This window comes from Ranitomeya imitator, chromosome 7 (genome assembly GCF_032444005.1).
Source record: "Ranitomeya imitator isolate aRanImi1 chromosome 7, aRanImi1.pri, whole genome shotgun sequence".
NCBI lineage: Eukaryota > Metazoa > Chordata > Amphibia > Anura > Dendrobatidae > Ranitomeya > Ranitomeya imitator.
In genome coordinates this window covers 48626687-48647143 of record NC_091288.1, presented here as the reverse complement: position 1 = coordinate 48647143, position 20457 = coordinate 48626687, and the positions used below count along the sequence as shown (strand labels likewise).

General features: G+C 41.1%; 1 protein-coding gene across 2 annotated transcripts in view; it reads left to right on the top strand.

The window, feature by feature from the left end:
• Positions 1 to 10834, top strand: part of NFE2L2 (NFE2 like bZIP transcription factor 2) — a 33222-nt gene extending 22388 nt beyond the window's left edge. Inside the window, exons 2-5 of one of the 2 annotated variants that reach the window (XM_069733204.1) lie at positions 6648 to 6920; positions 7008 to 7082; positions 7749 to 7928; positions 8810 to 10834. In XM_069733204.1, the coding sequence (XP_069589305.1) occupies positions 6648 to 6920; positions 7008 to 7082; positions 7749 to 7928; positions 8810 to 10000 (1719 nt within the window). In that variant the 3' untranslated portion in view covers positions 10001 to 10834. The remainder of the gene's footprint in view (positions 1 to 6647; positions 6921 to 7007; positions 7083 to 7748; positions 7929 to 8809) is intronic. The other variant, XM_069733203.1, reaches the window with a different exon arrangement.
• Positions 10835 to 20457: the final 9623 nt, after the last annotated feature.

Sequence of the window (20457 nt, the reverse complement as noted above, 5' to 3'; positions counted from 1 at the left end):
TTTCCAGATTTTTGATGATTGCATCCAACCCCATCCTTTAAAGCAAACCCTCCATCCAAAGTACCCAATTCTGTATACACTAGTAATATATAGATGCATATCTGGGGCCCTGCTTTGGATCCTCCTGCTGCCTTTTTCAAGTTCTGCATTGTTTAAAAAAGCAAAGAAACACTGCATGGGAAATGTAGTGGAGAGTGGAGTACACTGCGCATCCATCACCATCAGCTTGTGGAGCTGCAGTGTGAGGGAGACGGTCACAATTTTTGCATTTTGCATTCTGATACAGCAGCTAGGGGAAGGAAAAGGAGAGCATCAAGTATGGACTCAATGCATTATCCATGTTTAGGCTCATTTTGTATATTGGCTGGAAGGGTGCCTTATCATATAATTTAAAGGAAATGTATAATCAGAAAATTACCTAATTTTAAATCAGGTTTGTGTGATTTTTCTTTTTTTTTTTTGTTGTTGTTACAAATCACAATTAGTATAAAAAAATAATAAACACGCACGCGCGCACGCTTTGAAACCTTACTATTTCAGACTTTTTTTTTTTTATAGAACAGTGGGAATAAAAAAAATATATAATCAAAATAATATTACATCCGATCACAACAAGAAATTTCCCAGCTCCCCCTCCATTCACAATGACCCTTGCACACGCTAATTAGAGGTTTCAATTCAAGAGAGTTTATTGCTGCTAATATGCATGTGATTGTTTTCTAAAGAACAGTAAGTTAAAATAAAATGGCTAGTGGCCAATGTGAAAACTGTAAGATTTCTCCTTTTTAATGGGGTTGGGTCTCAATTTAGCAGTTGGATCCCCTCGATTGCCAGTATGTGGAACTTCATTCACTATGGGGCTTTCAGAAAAAGGCAAGTGCAGCACTCGGCAGCCCCGCAGGGAATGGTGCGGAGGCTGAGCATGTGCAGTGCTGCTTCATTCTCATGGGGTAAAATTGCCCCGTTCTGTCTGACGGTCCCACCATTGGAACTGCCCTTGATCATAGAACAAGGCTCTTTTATCCTGTGGATGGGTAATAGCACTGGAGAACCCTGTTAAGGACTATGCAGTAATCGGCCATGAGCCATGAAAGTTTCTAAACCTTTGCATTAAAAGTTGCAGCCTTTACTCTCTCCAAGTTTTATAAGGAGATTGAGAAGAATTTGGACAAAGTCTATGGAGGTGGCCATTTGAGGAAGCGGATGTGTGAACAGTAAAGAGAAGTAGTCGGCTATATTCCCTTACCGTGGATATCGGGAATACACCCACACGTGTATGTTCTCAATGCCAAAACTCAAGGATGTTGTGTGGAAGTTGCATCTCGCTTCATTCTCGATTGTTGCTTATATTGTACTTTGAAACTAGATTTCTCATGTTCTTGTCCGTAATCTCTGTGGGATCTTCTGGCATCTGTTTTCTTCTAATTACCCAAAATTCCATTTCCTCTTTTCTGTGAAAAAGTGTATCAGCGAGAGCCAAGTCACTGCTCCAAGTAGTGGGGGGATTTCTAAGAATTTTTCATTGCTTTAAAATACAAAAATTTGAATTGAGGAGTAAAGTCGTGACATGATCATGTATGGTGGGTTTGTTGTGAGTGTGAATTTTGAGTTCAGACCAAGTTGTTTTTTTTTTTTTTTTTTTAAATTTATTTAATTTGCAGAATAAACCTTTTGTGCTCTCTAGATCAATATCCTTTATATTGACATCCAGGTTCGCATGTTTTGTTTTGTTTTCCTCTATGGGATCCATTGGGCTGATTTGGCCAAAAATAACAGACCAAAATGGCACAGCATGCACGGCCGAAACGCGGCGGGCCCTTTTATGTTAATGGAAATTACTAGTAGAGATGTGAACGCAGTTTAAAAAACAAACAAAAAAAAAAAACAAACTTCATGTATATACTATAGGTATGTTGTCACCAGTCATGAGATCTGCACCTGTGGAATCTAGATGGGAATGTACACGGTCTTGTTCTACTGATTGTCGCCCAGCCCATTCACACTGTGAGTGTTTTCCACAATGACTTTGAACACTGAAGAGCTTATCTCAATAACTGGTTGCTATCAGCCTAGGGAAATGGCGTCCTCTGACTTTTTATGGTTAAAGACTTTGGACATCTTTTGCACTGATTGTGGCTTTTTTTTGTTTCTTATAAAGTGTTAATTTGCTTCTAAACTGCAACATTAAATAAAATAGAAAAAAAATCCCTATAGTGTTGCATAGCTGGCTGTCCTAATGCCTTGAATATAGGTATCCCCTTTTCTTTTCTCAGTGTTGAGGACCCTCATACACAAGTCATCCAAAACGCCCGATTTTCAAGCATGGCAAACAGTTGTTGGCTATTTCAGTGAAACAAACGATTGTTTTGACATGTGACTGAACGATTGGGCTTGTTTTGGATTTTTTTATGTCCAATCCATGAACATGTACCGTACATAAAAAAAAAATCATACTTCTGGGCTGTCGAGTGGGTAGGTCAAATGTCCGACTCCCAACTCTACGACTCCGACTCCACAGTTCTGTCGGTTCACATATATCTAACCGCCAATTGCTGCATTCATCAAGAATAGTCCAGGACCTGTCCTACCCAACAACTGATGCGGGATCAACGTCAACGGATGTATGCGATGAGAGAGGAAAGTTATTCCAATGGCCGAATAGAGCGGAGAAAGCAGTCAGGTCTGCAGGGACGGCAGACAACAAGGGTGGACAGCTAAAGCCCCTTTCACACATCAGTTTTTTTGCCGTCAGTCACAATCCGTTGGCTCGACGGATCCGACGCAGATTGTGAAAAACTGATGCAACGGATTTGTTTTTTTTTTGACGGATCCAACTAGCGGCTAAATAAATCGGGGCATACTCAGTTAAAAAAAAACACACTACATTGCCGGATTCCGTCATTTGATGGATCCGGCGCCCATAGGATTCCATTCGAGTAAACAATGGAAGGCGATGTATCTGTCACTGTCTGTTTTTTCGACGTACCCAAAAAAAGTTACTTTGTATATTGTCTCCAGCCGCCGTACAAACCATTTTCGATGGATCTGGCGAACGACGGATGAAACGTGAGGCTATCCATCGCTAATACAAGTCTATGAGAAAAAAATGAATCTGGTGGCATCGGTCGCCGGATTCGTTTTTTTTCAAAATTCGACGGATTGTGACTGATGGCAAAAAACTGATCTGGGAAACGGGCCTAAGAGTAAAGGTGGACAACTGTCAGAATGAGTGAACCACACAGGATGTGTACAGGGAGATGAGAACGTCCATTGTGTACTCCATGGGGATGGAAGTTAGGATGTTTGGTCTCTGTATTACTGCGAGGGACACATCCACATGAGAAAACTCTGAAACTGAAGCCGTTTGTAAACTAATTATCAGAGGGTCTGAAAAATGGTTTAATGACTGAAGATTGAAGGCCTGAAACATAGTGCAACTTTTTTTTTTTTAAATTGCGGTAACCACTGGCCTCTTGTGTCAAGTGTTCATGTTACATAGTAACATAGTTAGTAAGGCCGAAAAAAGACATTTGTCCATCCAGTTCAGCCTATATTCCATCATAATAAATCCCCAGATCTACGTCCTTCTACAGAACCTAATAATTGTATGATACAATATTGTTCTGCTCCAGGAAGACTTCCAGGCCTCTCTTGAACCCCTCGACTGAGTTCGCCATCACCACCTGAACCCCTTCCATGTTCTTAAATGGCATCTGTCAGCAAGATTTCACACCCAAACTACTTGTCTGTGCATGTAGCTCCTTCAAAGACAATTCGAGCAATACCTTAACATGGCCAGTCAGTTCCTTCCTTACTGAGAAACAAGTGTTTGAACTGCTATGTAAATAAGGCTGGAGATCTGAAGCCTCGGTCACTCCAGCTCTATTCCCCTCCCAGTGTCGCCTCTTTCTGCTTGACTAACGGCTTCCATGCTGAATAACTTCAGGCAAAGGAGTCATAAGTCAAGCAGGAAGAGGTGGGGCCGAGCGGGGAATGGAGCTGGAGTGACAGAGGCTCCAGATCTTCAGCTTTGTTTGCAAAAGAGAAAATGCTGATTTCTTTGTAAAGACTGGCCATGTAAAGGTATTGCAAACTACACGTACAAATAGTTTGGTGTGTGAAATCCTCCTGATTCCCTTTAACCATAAAAGTAAAATTACACAATGTTTTCTAGGCTTAGATAAAATCCTTATCCAACATAGTTAATATGTTACAGGAGGTAAAAATATCAAGATTTTTTATTTTTTTTTTCCACTGCTCGTTAGACTTGGAACTTGATATGTGAGCTATTTGTTAATATGAAAGCTTGTGTTTCTGCGGGGTCAGGTTCGGCACATTGTATGCCAGAGAATATTACATTGACAGGAAATGAAACGAGCAGCTCCTCTGGTAGTTCCTTATTGTTGTCTGTTCCTCATGTGACAATGCATGTGATTGCAAAAGAAAGGCAAAATAAGACCCTTTTTATTCGCCTCAAGACAAAGGACTTGTGAATTAAATAATGGGAAAGCACAGAAAATCTGAGCCCTCGCTTCTTGTTTTTCTTAGATGTTGACACCACTTCATCTATTATTATATATGACCTTTTGTAAGTACAATTATGCAGCAGAGAAGACTTCAAGGCATGACCACTCCAGCTGGCTAAAAAATAAATATTATTTACTTTCGGCATGACAACTCAATCGTCGTCACTTTCAGGAGGCTAAAACCGCAGTAAGGGGAACTGGATTTCTTGTCTGAGGAAGTGATTGGATATGGAAAAACCAAAAAGGGTAAAAGTGTCACCGTTATTATTGGGTTAATCCAGTCCATCCAATCAGTGGAGCAGCGCTGGCAGTACAAGGCCAGAGTCCACCAGCCTTGATGAAGGAAGGAAGGAAGAAAAAAAGTACAAAGCAACCACGGGACACAATGAAAACTGGTTTCAAAGGAATGGCATCTTTATTACCTTAAATAAAAAAGCAACGTTTCGACTTACAATGGAGTCTTTATCAAGCTTGATAAAGACTTGAATTTGTCATATTTTTTTTCTATTTGTTTTAGGGAATAAAGAGGTTCGTAGGAATCTCTTATCTTTTACATTGGGGTCCTGCAGTGCCTTTCTCATATATAATAATAATAATAATAATAATTTATATAGCACCATTAATTCCGTGGTGCTGTACATGAGAAGGGGCTACATCAAAATACAAATATCACTTACAGTAAACAAAACTAACAATGACAGACTGGTACAGAGGGAAGAGGACCCTGCCCTTGCGGGCTTACACATTATACCAGTAGGTCTTGTCAGTGGTACTCTTGCTGGAAACTAGTATAGGGGGCTGTGGTGCCTCATGGCTTCTCACTTGCATCCCCATGCCCTACATGAATTGTAATAATTCTGTATACAGAAGTCTGTATAAAGTACCTGGCTGGGAGTGGGTCAGTGTGGCCAAAATTCCAAAGAGATCGCAGCAATCATCGCTCTACCAATCAGCAAGTGGGTGAGAATCATGGCCGTTAATCCATCACTTGATAAGACTGGAAACCCCTCTTTCTTGGCTTTGGTTATTATTATAGCGCCATTTATTTCATGGCGCTTTACATGGTTGTCATTCTTTTCTATGAAGAAGGAACATATTTAAATGTTCTTTGTTCAGTTCTTTGCATTGGAAGAAAAACTTTTCTGGCTCATTCGCACAGCCACAGATGACTCGATGTGTTGGCGTAAACCCAAGGATGCATAACTCTGCCCTTCACACATGATTTTAGTTGGACGTTTTACGAATAATTCTTGGGGACCTGTTACATAATACCCTTATGGGCGTAACATGGCAAACTATTGTGCTTCTTAGACAAACTCTTATGTCTGCTCATTCTGTGAGCAGATGTAACCTAATCCATCTTCTACCTTTTCAGGTTACCATCCAGCCTAAACAATGGTGGGCAGCAGTGCATGAATGTATCCTCTTACCACTGAGTGTAATGGAGATGGGAATGCTTGTGTGGGGGTTGTACAACATGTTGTTAGATCTAAATGTGTAAAGTTTCTCAAATCTATTGCCCGTGAGATCTATACAAATATCCTCTTCAGAAAGGAAGAGGGCTAGAACTCTAGAGCAGTGGTCCCCAACTCCAGGCCTCGAGGGCCGCCAACAGTGCAGGTTTTCAGGATTTCCTTAGTATTGCACAGGGGTTGGAATCATCACCGTGTGCAGATGATCACATTACCACCGATGCAATACTAAAGAAATCCTGAAAACCTGCACTGTTGGCGGCCCTCGAGGCCTGGAGTTGGGGACCCCTGCTCTAGAGCCACCTATTGGGTAGCAATTCTACAAGTCAATATCTACTCTTTAGAAACCCTTGCCACATGACTTGGGATAAAAAATAAGTCATGTGGCAAGGCTCTTAAAGGGTCGATATTGACTTTTAGGATTGCAACATCCAATAGTTGGCACTAGAGTTCCTGTTCTTTGTCTCTCCATATTTAATTTCAAAGAGGTGCATTGCATGGCCTATATGTCTCCTTACGCCGGCTGGGCAAGGTACACAAGGAGAAACATTCCCCATTGCACCCTATGAGATCGTCTTAATGGATAAAAATGTATATAATGGTGCGTGTTGGTTCTTGAACCGGATATTTAATAGACTGTTCTTTTTAGGATATGGATCTCATTGACATCCTGTGGAAGCAAGACATTGATCTAGGTGTTGGTCGTGAAGTTTTTGACTACAACCAAAGACAGAAAGAATATGAGCTGGAAAAGCAAAAGAAGCTCGAAAAGGAGCATCAAGAACAGCTACTCAAGGAACAAGAAAAAGCATATTACGCCCATCTGGCTCTAGATGAGGAGACTGGAGAATTCATTCCCGTTCAGCAGCCGGCACCCATGGAGGCTGTGGTAGATACACAAACCGTCACAGATTCCTTGCAGGTAATTAGACGAATTATTAAAGCAAGACGTTTCAAGACTTGTCATAAGCGGCAACCTAACGATAATGGAATTGTTCTGTCTTTTTAGGGTAAATCTCATCTGGAGCAAGAACTCTCCTTTGATGAGTGCTTGAAGATGCTAACTGATACATTCCAGTATGAGGTAAAAATTAAGGTGGTTGATAAGAAATCTTGCCTTTTTGTATTAAAGTTCTAAAAATTTCAGTTGTATTACACATTTTATTCTAAAGGCTAGAAAAATCCTATATATTTAAATACCTGTCACGTTGAACATCCTGCCTAAGCTGTAGCCAATATGGTAAAGAGTATAAGAAGCCAATAGATTAATATATAGTTTTGTAGCAAATTATGGTCATTTTGGTCTTAGGAGTCAAGTGGGTGTTTCAACTGAATGATTGCCAGCCTTCTCTGTATAACTGGGTCAGTGGGTAAGAACGCCCACTGGACTTTTAAGAATAAAAGGAACAGGGATTTAAATAAAACAAGTTATACTGAATACTCCTACAGTATATTCAACATGACAGGTTCCATGTGAATAACATTAGAGACAACCTTTCTCATATCTAAGTTCTTGCAGTCTCAGAGCTTTAATTCTCATTTATAAAATTGATGGTAGATCATAATCTCTGATCTGCCAACAGCTGTGATCACCAGTGATCCACATTATGGGGGATGACCTTGACTAAAGTGGTAAAAATCCGTTAGGAACCACTTTCCATTTTGTTTTACCACTCATGATTTAGAGATCTGAGAATGTATCAAATCTTCCATCTTTTAGTAATTATATGATTTATTACTCATTTTGCAGGCACCAGAAATGACTTTCCAAGCTGCAATGGTTCCGAATACTCAGATCAATAACAGCCAGGGCTTTAACGCACAGCAGCCCCCTATACCAGACAGTTTGCAGAGCACTACCCTCGTTACAGAACTCGTGCAAGAAATTGACCAAGCGTGGGAAGAATTGCTGTCTATCCCCGAGCTGCAGGTTAGCTTTTCATCATTGTGTCTGTGAAGTTCACTTATTGGGTGTTTTTCATGTTCATATAAAGATAAACATTAATTGGTCTATTATATTTGTAATTGTTTTTGTTCTTTGAAGTTTGGTCCTGTGGATCTTCTACTGGGAATCCCTTTATTTCTCTACCTCATACGTGTTCTTGTTCATGGACGCTGTGAGATGAAAGAAAATAACTACTTTTCCATGTACTGTAATGGGCAGAATTGTCAAACCAACACTTTGTGGGGGCACTTGAAGGCAGTACTTACTCTAAGGGAGTTGGATCCCATTCATTCAGGGTTCTGACAAAGGCGCTTATGACTAAAAATTTTCATAGCAAAATCGGCCTCCTAAATTTCCCTTCCTCTTGGACCACGCACTGGCAAATCAAAACCTCTTTGCTGGAGCAGAAAGTGGCTTCCTATAAGAATGCATTTGGCCTCACAATGGATCCAAGTCATCCATAATGTTGCACCCACAAAGCGCCACCAATACTCACCTTGTTGGTCCCTTGTAGCTTCTGTTTTGATTCTGCAGTGGTCCACCTCCAATTTTGTATTTTTTTTTTCTCTGGCTAGACATTCGAATGCTGCAGCCAATTTCTGGTCACAGCAGTGACATGTTGACTATCTGGCCACTGATTGGCTGCAGCAGTGACATGTTCCCTGCCAGTCTTTAGATCACCTGTCCATGGCCAAGCACCGGCCTGGACTGTGGTTGTGCTGAGCGACCCGCTCATTTCTAATCAGAACATTTTTAATGCTTATCACATTTAATAATAGCAAAAAATCTTGAATTGTATGTACCCGTTAATGTTGGAAAGGTGTAAATACATTGCCATGTGTAACATTCCCTCCTTCTTCTTTCAGCAGTGTCTGAACAGTCACATCGACAGCTTTGGTGACCTGAGCTTGTATTCAAATTCCGACTCCATGACGGAAACCTCAAACGACTACATATTTCACAATCCATTGCTGAACCTAGAAAAACCAGCAGAGGACGTCGCTCCAGTTTTCCCTAATGACTTTATAGGTTCTTTTGACTCTAATGTACCCACAGTGAACACAAATTCAACAATCAATATAGAATCATTTTGCGATGATCTTTTTAACCTTGTTGATCCCAAAGTGACCAATGTGCCTTTGACGACGGACAGTTCGGGCCAATCGTTCACTAAACTTCTAAATGAACCCATAGATATCACAGACTTTTCATCGTGTAAAGCATTTAATGTGAACAGTCCAACAGAATGTAACGATTCTGATTCAGGGATCTCCATTAACACAAGTCCATGTGCTACGTCGCCTGGCCAGTCCATGAGTTCCTCTATATATGGAGATCCACATTATGGATACAGCGACTCCGAGATGGAAGATATGGACAGCACGATTGAAACTGTGCAACAAAATCCAGCAGAGAAATTTCCTGTGCCCTTTGCAGACGACACGATCTACGCGCTCTCGCCTCTTGTACCCCTGGACACATGCTTTGACATAGAAGCTCAGAATCCACCAGAAAACGAACTACCGGTTAAACCGGATCAAAGTAAAGCTCCGTTTACAAAAGACAAGTCAATAAGTCGCCAGGAAGCTCGTTTCAGTAGAGACGAGCAAAGAGCGAAAGCTCTAAAAGTACCGTTCTCTGTGGATAAAATTGTTAATCTTCCCGTGGATGACTTCAATGCCTTAATGTCCAAGCATCAGTTCAACGAAGCTCAGCTTGCTCTCATTCGAGACATACGCCGGCGCGGCAAAAATAAAGTAGCGGCTCAGAACTGCCGGAAGAGGAAAATGGAGAACATTGTGGAGTTGGAAAGTGATCTAGACAAGCTGAAGTATGAAAAAGAGAAGTTACTTGCAGAAAAGGGGGAATATAACAGCAGCCTTCACCTTCTGAAAAAGCAGCTCGGAACCTTATACATGGATGTGTTCCGCAAATTACGTGACGAGTACGGCAATCCGTACTCTCCTCAGGAGTACTCTCTTCAGCAGACAAAAGATGGCAATGTCTTCCTCGTCCCCAAAGCCAAGAAGATTGAGATTAAGGAAGAGCAGATTTAGAATAAAGATACATATTTTTCTTGCTTCTATAGACTTGAGGGTAAGGGGTTGTAACAGAGTAGCACTATACAACTAACTTTTTTGGGGGTCTGTAGCACTTACGTGTAATAACAATATTGAAATATTGTTGTAAATATGGAAAAAAAAAACCCCACACTGATATATAAAATTGGTTGTTTCAAGATTGAGGAAATATTAACCAGTTACTTGTTGACACAATGTGCTATTGGCAGAAGGATTAGGAGTGAAAATTTTTATGTTTTACCGTACAGCAAAGATGGGCACTTTACGTACCATAAACTGGTAACTTTTTCATCTATTTGTTTGTGTGCACTTCAGTGTGTAACTCTGTTCTATAATCGAAAATACCTTATTTTTACAAGATTTCTAGGTCCGCAGGCTTGCTTTACTATCTTGTATGATAAGTAGCATTTATGAAGACTGTGATGGGTGACGACATCTATTCATGTTCTAGTTGTAAGGTAGACAGTATGACTGCGCTTACCGTAGAAAGGCGGGCCTTTCAACACTCATGAAGGCAACTACATACAGTTTCAATAAAGGCTAGGGCGATGCAGTGTTGCCTACAAATTATGGTAACAACAAAGGATTAAAATGACTGCAAATTGTAGCTACGGTAATCTGCTAACGCAGTGGAGACCTAGCCCAAATGCTAGAAAACCTTTCATGTTCTAAGGTTTAATTCACTGGTATCAATGTTTAACTGAGTGAATGTACCCGTCTTGTAAATATTACCATACATCCTATTTATATAAATATGAAATTTTATTTGTTAACAGATATTTACCAAAAATAAATGTACTGCACACATCATCATTCGTTTCAAGCCACATGTGTATTGCAGGGTCTTATTTTATAGAAGGTGCTTAATTTCTTTAACTAGGAAAAAAATCTAATTTGCAAGTGTTTTTTTTTTTTTTTTTTTCCTTCATGCAATAAAACATCCCAACTCTTGAGTGTTGCCTGTGGTTAATGATGATATTTAGCATATAACGTTTATGAAGGATGGACCACGTTTGCTGTTCTTTGCCTACATCTACCCTAAAATTGGGTAAAAGACATTTAGAGAATATTCCATATAGAGATTTGGGGAGTTAGCACTCTGGAAACTCGGTATACACATAGTCTAAAGAACCTTTATTGCACAAAGTTCTCACACAAAAAAAAAATCAATTAATGTATACTGGATTGTCCCTGCACTCATCTGCAAGCTTTATTCAGATGACTGTGCCAGTAAAATTCTGCCGCAAATCTGTACCCTTTTTTAGTATGGTGTACATAACAAGTTATTCTCAAAAAAAATTAGAATATCATCAAGTTAAATTAACAGTTCTTCAATACAAAAAGTGAAACTCATATAGTCATTAAACAGTGATGTATTTCAAGTGTTTATTTCTGTTAATGTTGATGATTATGGCTTACAGCCAATGAAAACCCCAAAGTAATTATCTCAGTAAATTAGACTAATTAACAAAAATACCTGCAAAGGCTTCCTAAGTGTTTAAAAAGGTCCCTTAGTCTGTTTCAGTAGCTCCACAATCATGGGGAAGACTGCTGACTTGATAGATGTCCAGAACGCAGTCATTGACACACTCCGCAAGGAGGGTAAGCCACAAAAGCTCATTGCTAAAGAAGCTGGCTGTTCAGAGTGCTGTATCCAAACATATTAATAGAAAGTTGAGTGGAAGGAAAAACTGTGGTAGAAAAAGTGCCCAAGCACTTACTGAACATACATTTCAGTAGGCCAACATTTTGGATTTTAAAATCATTTTTCAAGCTGGTTATAAAGTATTCTAACTTACTGACATAATAACCTTTTGGGTAACCTTTTGGGTTATCATCAACATGAACAGAAATAAACACTTGAAATAGATCACTCTGTTAGTGAAACTCGTATATTGAATAGTTATTACATTTTGTATTGAAGAACTGAAATAAATTAACTTTTTGATGATATTCTAATTTTGTGAGAAGCCCTTGAATATTAAAGAGTTCTAGTGGAAAGAGTTTCTCATCTGAACGTTCCTACCTGACTCTACAATTTCCTGTGTTTCAGAGTTGTCTGCTTCTGAACAGATGCCATCTTCATTTTTATATTTTACTTGTTTTCCCGATCTGTGACAGGAGGAATGATGAGATCGATAACGTAACACTATCGCGTGCCCAGCAAGAGCCAGAACAAACTATTGATGCTGGAAGGATATGAATAGAAGGAAGGAAGGATGAACCGTAGTGATGAGCAAACATGCTCGGATAAGGTGTTATCATGCTCGTTTGCTAACAGTGTCTTCAGCGTGCTCAAAAAATATGTTCAAGACCTGCAGCTGCACAGACTTGGAACATATTTTTCAAGCACACCGAAGACACTCTTGGCACACCTTATCAAAGTACAAACGTGCTCATCACTAATGAACTGTCATTTTTAGGCTACTGTTAAACTATTAGTATTTTACATCAATATTTGTAAGTCAAAAGCAGGAGTGGGTGATTAATACAGAAGTGGTGACATGTTTGTATTATACTTTTCCTCTAATTGTTCTACTCCTGGTTTTGACTTTCAAATACTGATGTAAAATACTGACAGTGTGACCACAGCCTTAGGCCATGTTCACACCTTCAGTATTTGGTCAGTATTTTACATCAGTATTTGTAAGCCAAAACCAGGAGTGGGTTAAAAATGCAGACGTGGTGACGTGTTTCTATTATACTTTTCCTCTGATTGATCCACTCCTGGTTTTGGCTCACAAATACTGATGTAAAATACTGACCAAATACTGAAGGTGTGAACGTGGCCTCAGACAGATTCTCATCACCTTTGTAATTCCCCTCTCTGAAACAGTCCATGCAGTTTCCTTAGGCCAAAGATTCTGGTACCTGTATGAGTAAACTGGACCTCATATTTGTGTTGGAGGCTCTATACATAAGTTACATTGCAGATTCTGTCATTTCATGTTAAATGACACTCTATGATGTAAATCCTAGGCTCCCCGTTAGGTGGTTGGATAAGGGCACCACATCTGGCCAGAGCCTGTGTCTGATATTTTACATCAACCCTGTTTAGTTGGATGAGTTGCAATGCCAAACACAGCTCATGGTAACTTTTCATTTGTTCTGCCTGTCTGGTCTTGATAACTTGTGGAAGCCCACCTGAAAGACTTTCCCAGAAAATGGAGAAGAGAAACCTTACTGCCACATTCACATTTCATTATGTCACCGTCTGCGTACCGTATTGCACAGACTATCCTTGCATCTCCTGACCCAAGCTTGCCAACCATGCATATGAGGCTGTCAAGTTTGGGTAAAGAGACCCACGGACCGTCCATACTCAGACCATGACAAGCAGATATGACGCATTCACACAAGGCCAGTGTTATGTCTGAGATGTCTGGATTGGCTGTGCGGGGCCTGACTTACACCTATGAAGTGATCGAGTTTGGGTCAAAACATTGGGTTTCCATCCAAGAAAACATAACAGTCAGGCATGTGAATAAAGCCTTGGGCTTTATGGTTTTAAGGTTGAAAGAAGACAGAGGTCCTACCTCTTCTAATTGTTTCATATTGGGGGGGATGAAACCTTATTCAAATATGACCATCAGACAAGCTTGCTTGGCATGCCATCACAGAATCTAGTACCCATAAACTATTGTTTGAAATAATATATACACACACTACTCAAAAAATAAAAATAAAGGGAGCACTTGAACGACACAATTTAACTCCAAGTCAGTGACACTTCTGTGAAATCAACCTGTCCAGTTATGAAGCAACACTGACTGAATTTCTCCTGGTGTTGTCCAAATGGAATAGACAACAGGTAGAAAAGATAGTCAATTAGCAAGGCAACCCCTATAAAGGAGTGGTTTTGTAGGGGTGACCACAGACCATTTCTCTGTTCTCATTATTTCTGGTTACTTTTGCAGTTTGTCATTCCTCTCACCCTAGATGTACTGTAGGAACCCACAGAAGTTGCTCAAGTAGTGCAGCTCATTTAGGATGGCACATCAATGGGAGCTATGGCAAGCAGGATAGCTGTGTCTGTCAGCACATGTCCAGAGCATGGAGCAGATAGCAGACATGGAGAGGACCGTAAGAGGGCAATAACCCAGCAGCTGGACCGCTACCTGCTCCTTTGTGCAAGGAGGAACAGTGCCAGAGCTCTGCAAAATGACCTCAAGCAGTCCACTAACATCCATGTTTCTGCTCAATCGGTCAGAAACGGACTCCATGAGGGTGGTATGAGGACTCGACGTCCACAAGGGGATGTTACACTTACAGCCCAACACCATGCAGGTTGTTTGGCATTTGCCACCCCCAACTCCCCCTCATCTCTTCCGAGGACTTTGCCACCTACTTCAAAAACAAGATCGACCAAAAAAGGCAAACCTTTACTGTTCCACCACCCCAACCACTCCAGATACCAGAGCTCTGCCCTTCTCTAATAACCTCCCTCTCCAATATCACTGTCATTCCAGCCATAACCCATCTCTTCAACCTATCGCTATCTTCTGGTACCTTCCCCTCTGCCTTCAAACATGCCACCATCACACCCATCCTAAAAAAACTAACCTTCACCCAACTGCTATGCCCAGCTATTGCCCCATATCACTGCTCCCGTTTGCTTCAAAACTCCTTGAGCAGCATGTCCATGCTCAACTTTCCTCCCACCTCTCATCTAACTCTCCTTAACAACCTCCAATCTGGCTTCTGCCCCCACCACACCACCGAAACTGCCCTGACCAAAATTACTAATGACTCACAGCCAAAGCTATCAGACAGTTCTCCATCCTCCTTCTTGACCTGTCCCCTGCCTTTGAGACAGTCGACCACTGCCTACTGCTACAGATTCTTTCTTCCCTTGACATCAAAGACCTTGCCCTGTCCTGGATTGCCTCATACCTTTCCGACCACATATTTAGCGTTTCCCACTACCTCCTCATCCCATCCTCTCTCTGTTGGGGTCCCTTAAGGCTCTGTCCTAGGGCCTCTACTTTTTTTTTCCATCTATACCCTTGGCCTAGGACAACTCAAAGTCCCATGGCTTCCAGCACCACCTGTATGCGGACGACACTCAGATCTACCTCTCTCGCCAAGATGTCACTTCTCTGCTGTCAGAATCCTGGAGTGTCTATCAGCCATATCCTCCTTCACCTCTTGCTTCCTAAAACTCAATGTAGACAAAACTGAACTCCTCATCTTTCCCCCATCTTGCGTATCCCCCCTACCTGATCTATCTATTATGGTAAACGGCATCACGCTCTCTCCCGCACCTGAAATCAGCTGTATCGGGGTAACTCTCGACTGCCCTGTCCTTCAAACTGCACATCCACACTCTTGCCACCTTCTGTCGCCTCCAACTCAAAAATATTGCCTGAATCTGTCCCTTCCTCAGCCCACAATCTACGAAAACTCTTGTGCATTCCCTCATCTCCCACCTTGACTACTGCAACTCCCTCCTCTGTGGCCTCCCCGCTAACTCTTGCACCACTCCAGTCTGTCCTCAACTCTGCTGCCTGGCTAATCCACCTCTCTCCTTGCTACTCCTGTTTCTCCCCTCTGCAAATTCCTCCACTGGCTCCCAATTCCCCAACGAATCCAGTTCAAACTACTAACACTGATCTACAAAGCCATACACAACCTGTCCCCTCCCTATATCGCTGAACTAATCTCCCAATATCTTTCCTCACGTAATCTTCGATCCTTCCAAGACCTACTCTCCTCCACACAACCACCTTCAAGATTTCTCCCGAATATCCCCATCCTCTGGAATTCCATGCCTCATTATCCCGTAGAATGTAAGTCCGCAAGGACAGGGTCCTCTCCCCTCTGTACCAGTCTGTCATTGTAAATTTGTTTACTGTAAACGATATCTATAACTCTGTATATAACCCCTTTCTCATGCACAGCACCATGGAATTAATGGTGCTATATAAATAACACCAAGATTGGTACATTCAACGTTGGCGCCCTGTGCTCTTCACGGATGAGAGCAGGTTCACACTGTGCACCTGACAGAGTCTGGAGAGGCTGTGGAGAACATTCTGCTGCCTGCAACATTCTCTAGCAAGACCGGTTTAGCAGTGGGTCAGTAATGGTGTAGGGAGGCATTTCTTTGGAGTTCCGCACAGCTCTTCATGTGCTATCCAGATGAACCCTGACTGCCATTAGGTACTGGGATGAGATCCTCAGATCTACGGGTTCTTCTCACCAAATTAGAATATCATCAAAAAGTTAATTTATTTCAGTTCTTCAATACAAAAATTAAAACTCATATATAGAGTCATTACAGAGTGATCTATTTCAAGTGTTTCTTTCTGTTAATGTTGATGATTATGGCTTACAGCCAATTAAAACCCAAAAAGTCATTATCTCAGTAAATTAACAAAAAAAAAAACACCTGTAAAGGCTTCCTAAGCGTTTAAAAGGTCCCTTAGGCCTGCGTCACACTCAGCGTAAGACAAGACGGTCCGTATATTGCGGCCGTAATAAGCTGAAAAGTCCCCAAAATAGTGGTCCGTAGCTCCTCCGTAGGCAGGGTGTATCAGCGTATTTTGCGCATGGCATCCTCCGTATGTAATCTGTATGGCATCCGTACTGCGTGTTTTTCTTGCAGGCTTGCAAAACCGACATACGGCTATACAAGGGATCCATGTGTAAAAAAAAAATAAAAAACCATATATACTGTGTATATATATATATATATATATATATATCAGTAGACACATACCGTATATACTCGAGTATAAGCCGAGATTTTCAGCCCAAATTTTTGGGCTGAAAGTGCCCCTCTCGGCTTATACTCGAGTCACGGTCGGCGGTGGGGTCGGCGGGTGAGGGGGAGAGGGCGCCGAAGCATACTTACCTGCTTCCAGCGATCCTGGCGCTCCCCCTGCCGTCCCACGGTCTTCGGTGCTGCAGTTCTTCCTCTATCCAACCAACAATATACATACCTTCCGAAGATCTGTAAGGTCCCACGATGTAAATCCATCTGAAGGAGTTTAAATATTTTGCAGCCAGGAGCTCTGTTAATGCAGCACTGCTCCTGGCTGCAAAACCCCGGGGAATGAAGGTAAAGTAGGTCAATGACCTATATTTACCTTCATTTGCGGTGAGGTGCCCTCTGCTGGTTGTTCCTGGAGCGTGGGAACTTTCCTTGAAAGCTCACAGGCTCGAGTTCATATGAGGACAACCAGCAGAGGGCGCCTCACCACATCGTGGGACCTTACAGATCTTCGGAAGGTATGTATATTGTTGGTTTATTATTTTTTCTTTGTTACAGAGCGAGGGTCTTCAGATGGATTGAGCGTAGAATAAATTATTACAACAACCTTTGTTTTTATTTCATTAAAATAATTTTTAATAATGTGTTTGTGTTTTTTTTAACCCTTTACTAGTATTGGATTAATAATGGATAGGTGTCATAATTGACGCCTCTCCATTATTAATTTGGCTTAATGTCACCTTACAATAGCAAGGTGGCATTAACCCTTCATTACCCCATATCCCACCACTCTACGGGAATGGGAAGAGAGTGGCCAAGTGCCAGAATAGGCGCATCTTCCAGATGTGCCTTTTCTGGGGTGGCTGGGGGCAGATGTTTTTAGCCAGGGGGGGGGCCAATAACCATGGACCCTCTCCAGGCTATTAATTATCTGCCCTCAGTCACTGGCTTTACTACTCTGGTGGAGAAAATTGCGTGGGAGCCCACGCCAATTTTTTCCGCCATTTAACCCTTTAATTTAATAGCTAGAACGGCCAAATTTTGCATATACACACTACTAACATTAGTAGTGTGGAATATGCAAAAAAAAGGTGATATGAGATGGTTTACTGTATGTAAACCATGTCTCATATCATGTCGGGTTTAGGAAGGAGATAGCAAAAGCAGGCAATTGAATTACCGGCTTTAAAGCTATCTAGCGCTGTATGAAATAATAATATATATATATATACATATATGTGTCTCACTGACATATATATATATATATATATATATATATATATATATATACACACCTATTCTATGTGTACACATTTATTCTACCTATTCTACTGTAAGCTGTCAGTGTGATTTTACTGTACACCGCGCTGAATTGCCGACTTTTCTCTCTAACAGCGCTGCGTATTTCTCGCAAGTCACACTGCTGGTCCGTGTGTAATCCGTATTTTTCTGGCTTCCATAGACTTTCATTGGCGTTTTTTTTGTGCAATACGGTGACAAACGCAGCATGCTGCGATTTTCTACAGCCGTAGAAAGCCGTATAATACTGATCAGTAAAATACGGCAGATAGGAGCAGGGGCATAGAGAATAATTGGGACGTTTGTTAGGCGTGTTTTACGGACGTATTTTATGCGCTCATACGTCCGTAAAATTCGCTAGTGTGACGCCGGCCTTAGTCTGTTTCAGTATGCTCCACAATCACGGAGAAGACTGCTGACCTGACAGATGTCCAGAAGGCAGTCATTGACACACTCCACATGGAGAGTAAGCCACAAAAGGTCATTGCTAAAGAAACCGGCTGTTTACAGAGTGCTGTATCCAAGCATATTAACCCCGGGCAATTTTGCATTTTCATTTTTTGCTCCCCTTACTTCCAGAGCCAGAGGGCTTGTTTTTTGCAGGACAAGTTGTACTCTTGAACTACACCATTGGTTTTAACATATCGTGTACTGGAAAATGGGAAAAATTCCAAGTGCGGTGAAATTGCAAAAAAAAAAAAAAGTGCAATTCCATTGTTTTGTTTTTTTTACCATGTTGTTCACTAAATGCTAAAACTGACCTGCCATTATGATTCTCCAGGTCATTACAAATTCATAGACACCAAACATGTCTAGGTTCTTTTTTATCTAAGTGGTAAAAAAAATCTAAACTTTGGGAGAAAAAAAAAATGGTACCATTTTACGAGACCTGTGCTGTCACCATTTTTTCTGATTTGGGGCTGAGTGGGGGCTTATTTTTTCCGCGCCAAGCTGACGTTTTTATTGATATAATTTTGGTGTAGTTACGATCTTTTGATCACTCGGTATTGCATTTTATTGCAATGTTGCAACGACAAAAAAAGTAATTCTGGCGTTTTGATGTTTTTTCTCGTTACGCCATTTAGCAATCAGGTTAATCACCATCTGTGCTTATGAAACATACTTTCCTCTAGATGTGGAGGATGCCTCCTGGTCATCACTGAACAACGGTCATTAGAAAGGAGTCCATACTGTCCTGCAGAAAAATATCGGCTCACCTTCTCCATGGATACAACGCCAGGAAACCTGCAGTGCCGCAGTTAAGAAACCATTTGCAGAAATAGAAAAATATCCAGCGTGTTGATAAAATTCAGAAGTCTTTATTAGAAAATTATAAAGTCGCACTAGTAAACATGGGGAGAAAAAAAAAGTGCAAATCTCGCAAATGCGTTTCGGAATTTAATCCTTATTTATTGCAATGAATAAAGACTAAATTCCGAAATTCGTATGCGAGATTTGCACCTTTTTTTATGCCCATATATAATGGTGCAAGTTTTTAATTTTCTGATAAAGACTTCTGAATTTTACTCAACACTGGATATTTTTCTATTTCTACAAATAAATTCCAAATGTGGTCTGACTTGTATAAGAGGCAAAGCTAAGTCATTGTCATGGGCATTTATGCCTTTTAATGCATCTCATGATTTTAATCGCCTTGGTAGCAGCTTTTTGCATTCTTATGTAAATACTGTAGAAAAGACATCAGGGGATTGGGGAAGAGGATGAGTATAAAAATAAAAAAAGGCCAATTTTATCTAAATTATATTTAAATCTTATTGTTTATGTAGTTGAAGATCATTACTTTGCCAATTAAGGCTTTTTTTTCCCTTACATACACGATTAATTCTTCAGTTATCCCATGATACCGGTTTTTACGTACCGGTAATAGGATTTTACGGAGCCACAACAGCACCCCTATGAGAGAGGGGATCCGCCCACCTTCCGGACAGGAACCTACAGGATTTAAAGGGGCGGTCCCCCTCATCACTCCAGTTTGTGTTTCAGAGTATAAGGGACACCAACCACCATTGAGTTAGTACATAAACATATACACTTAAACATTACTAAATACCATCACCTTCTAAAGGGTGATTTTTTAAAAAGCACACTTTCCCCAAAAGGGTGCAGAGACCAGTGATCAACTACGTGAGGGAATGTGCGGGTGCTGTCGTGGCTCCGTAAAATCCTATTACCGGTACGTAAAAAACGGTTTTCCTATCGCCACGACAGCACCCCTACGAGAGATTTTCAAAGATCAATCACCTGGGGGGGACTACAGCACTAAGTACTGTACGGCCAAAAACTAAATTGGCCTCTGAAGATAAATCAAGACGATAATGTCTATAAAAGGTGGAAGGAGATGACCACGTTGCCGCCTTACATATTACGTCTATGGAGACGTCCGCTCTTTCCGCCCAGG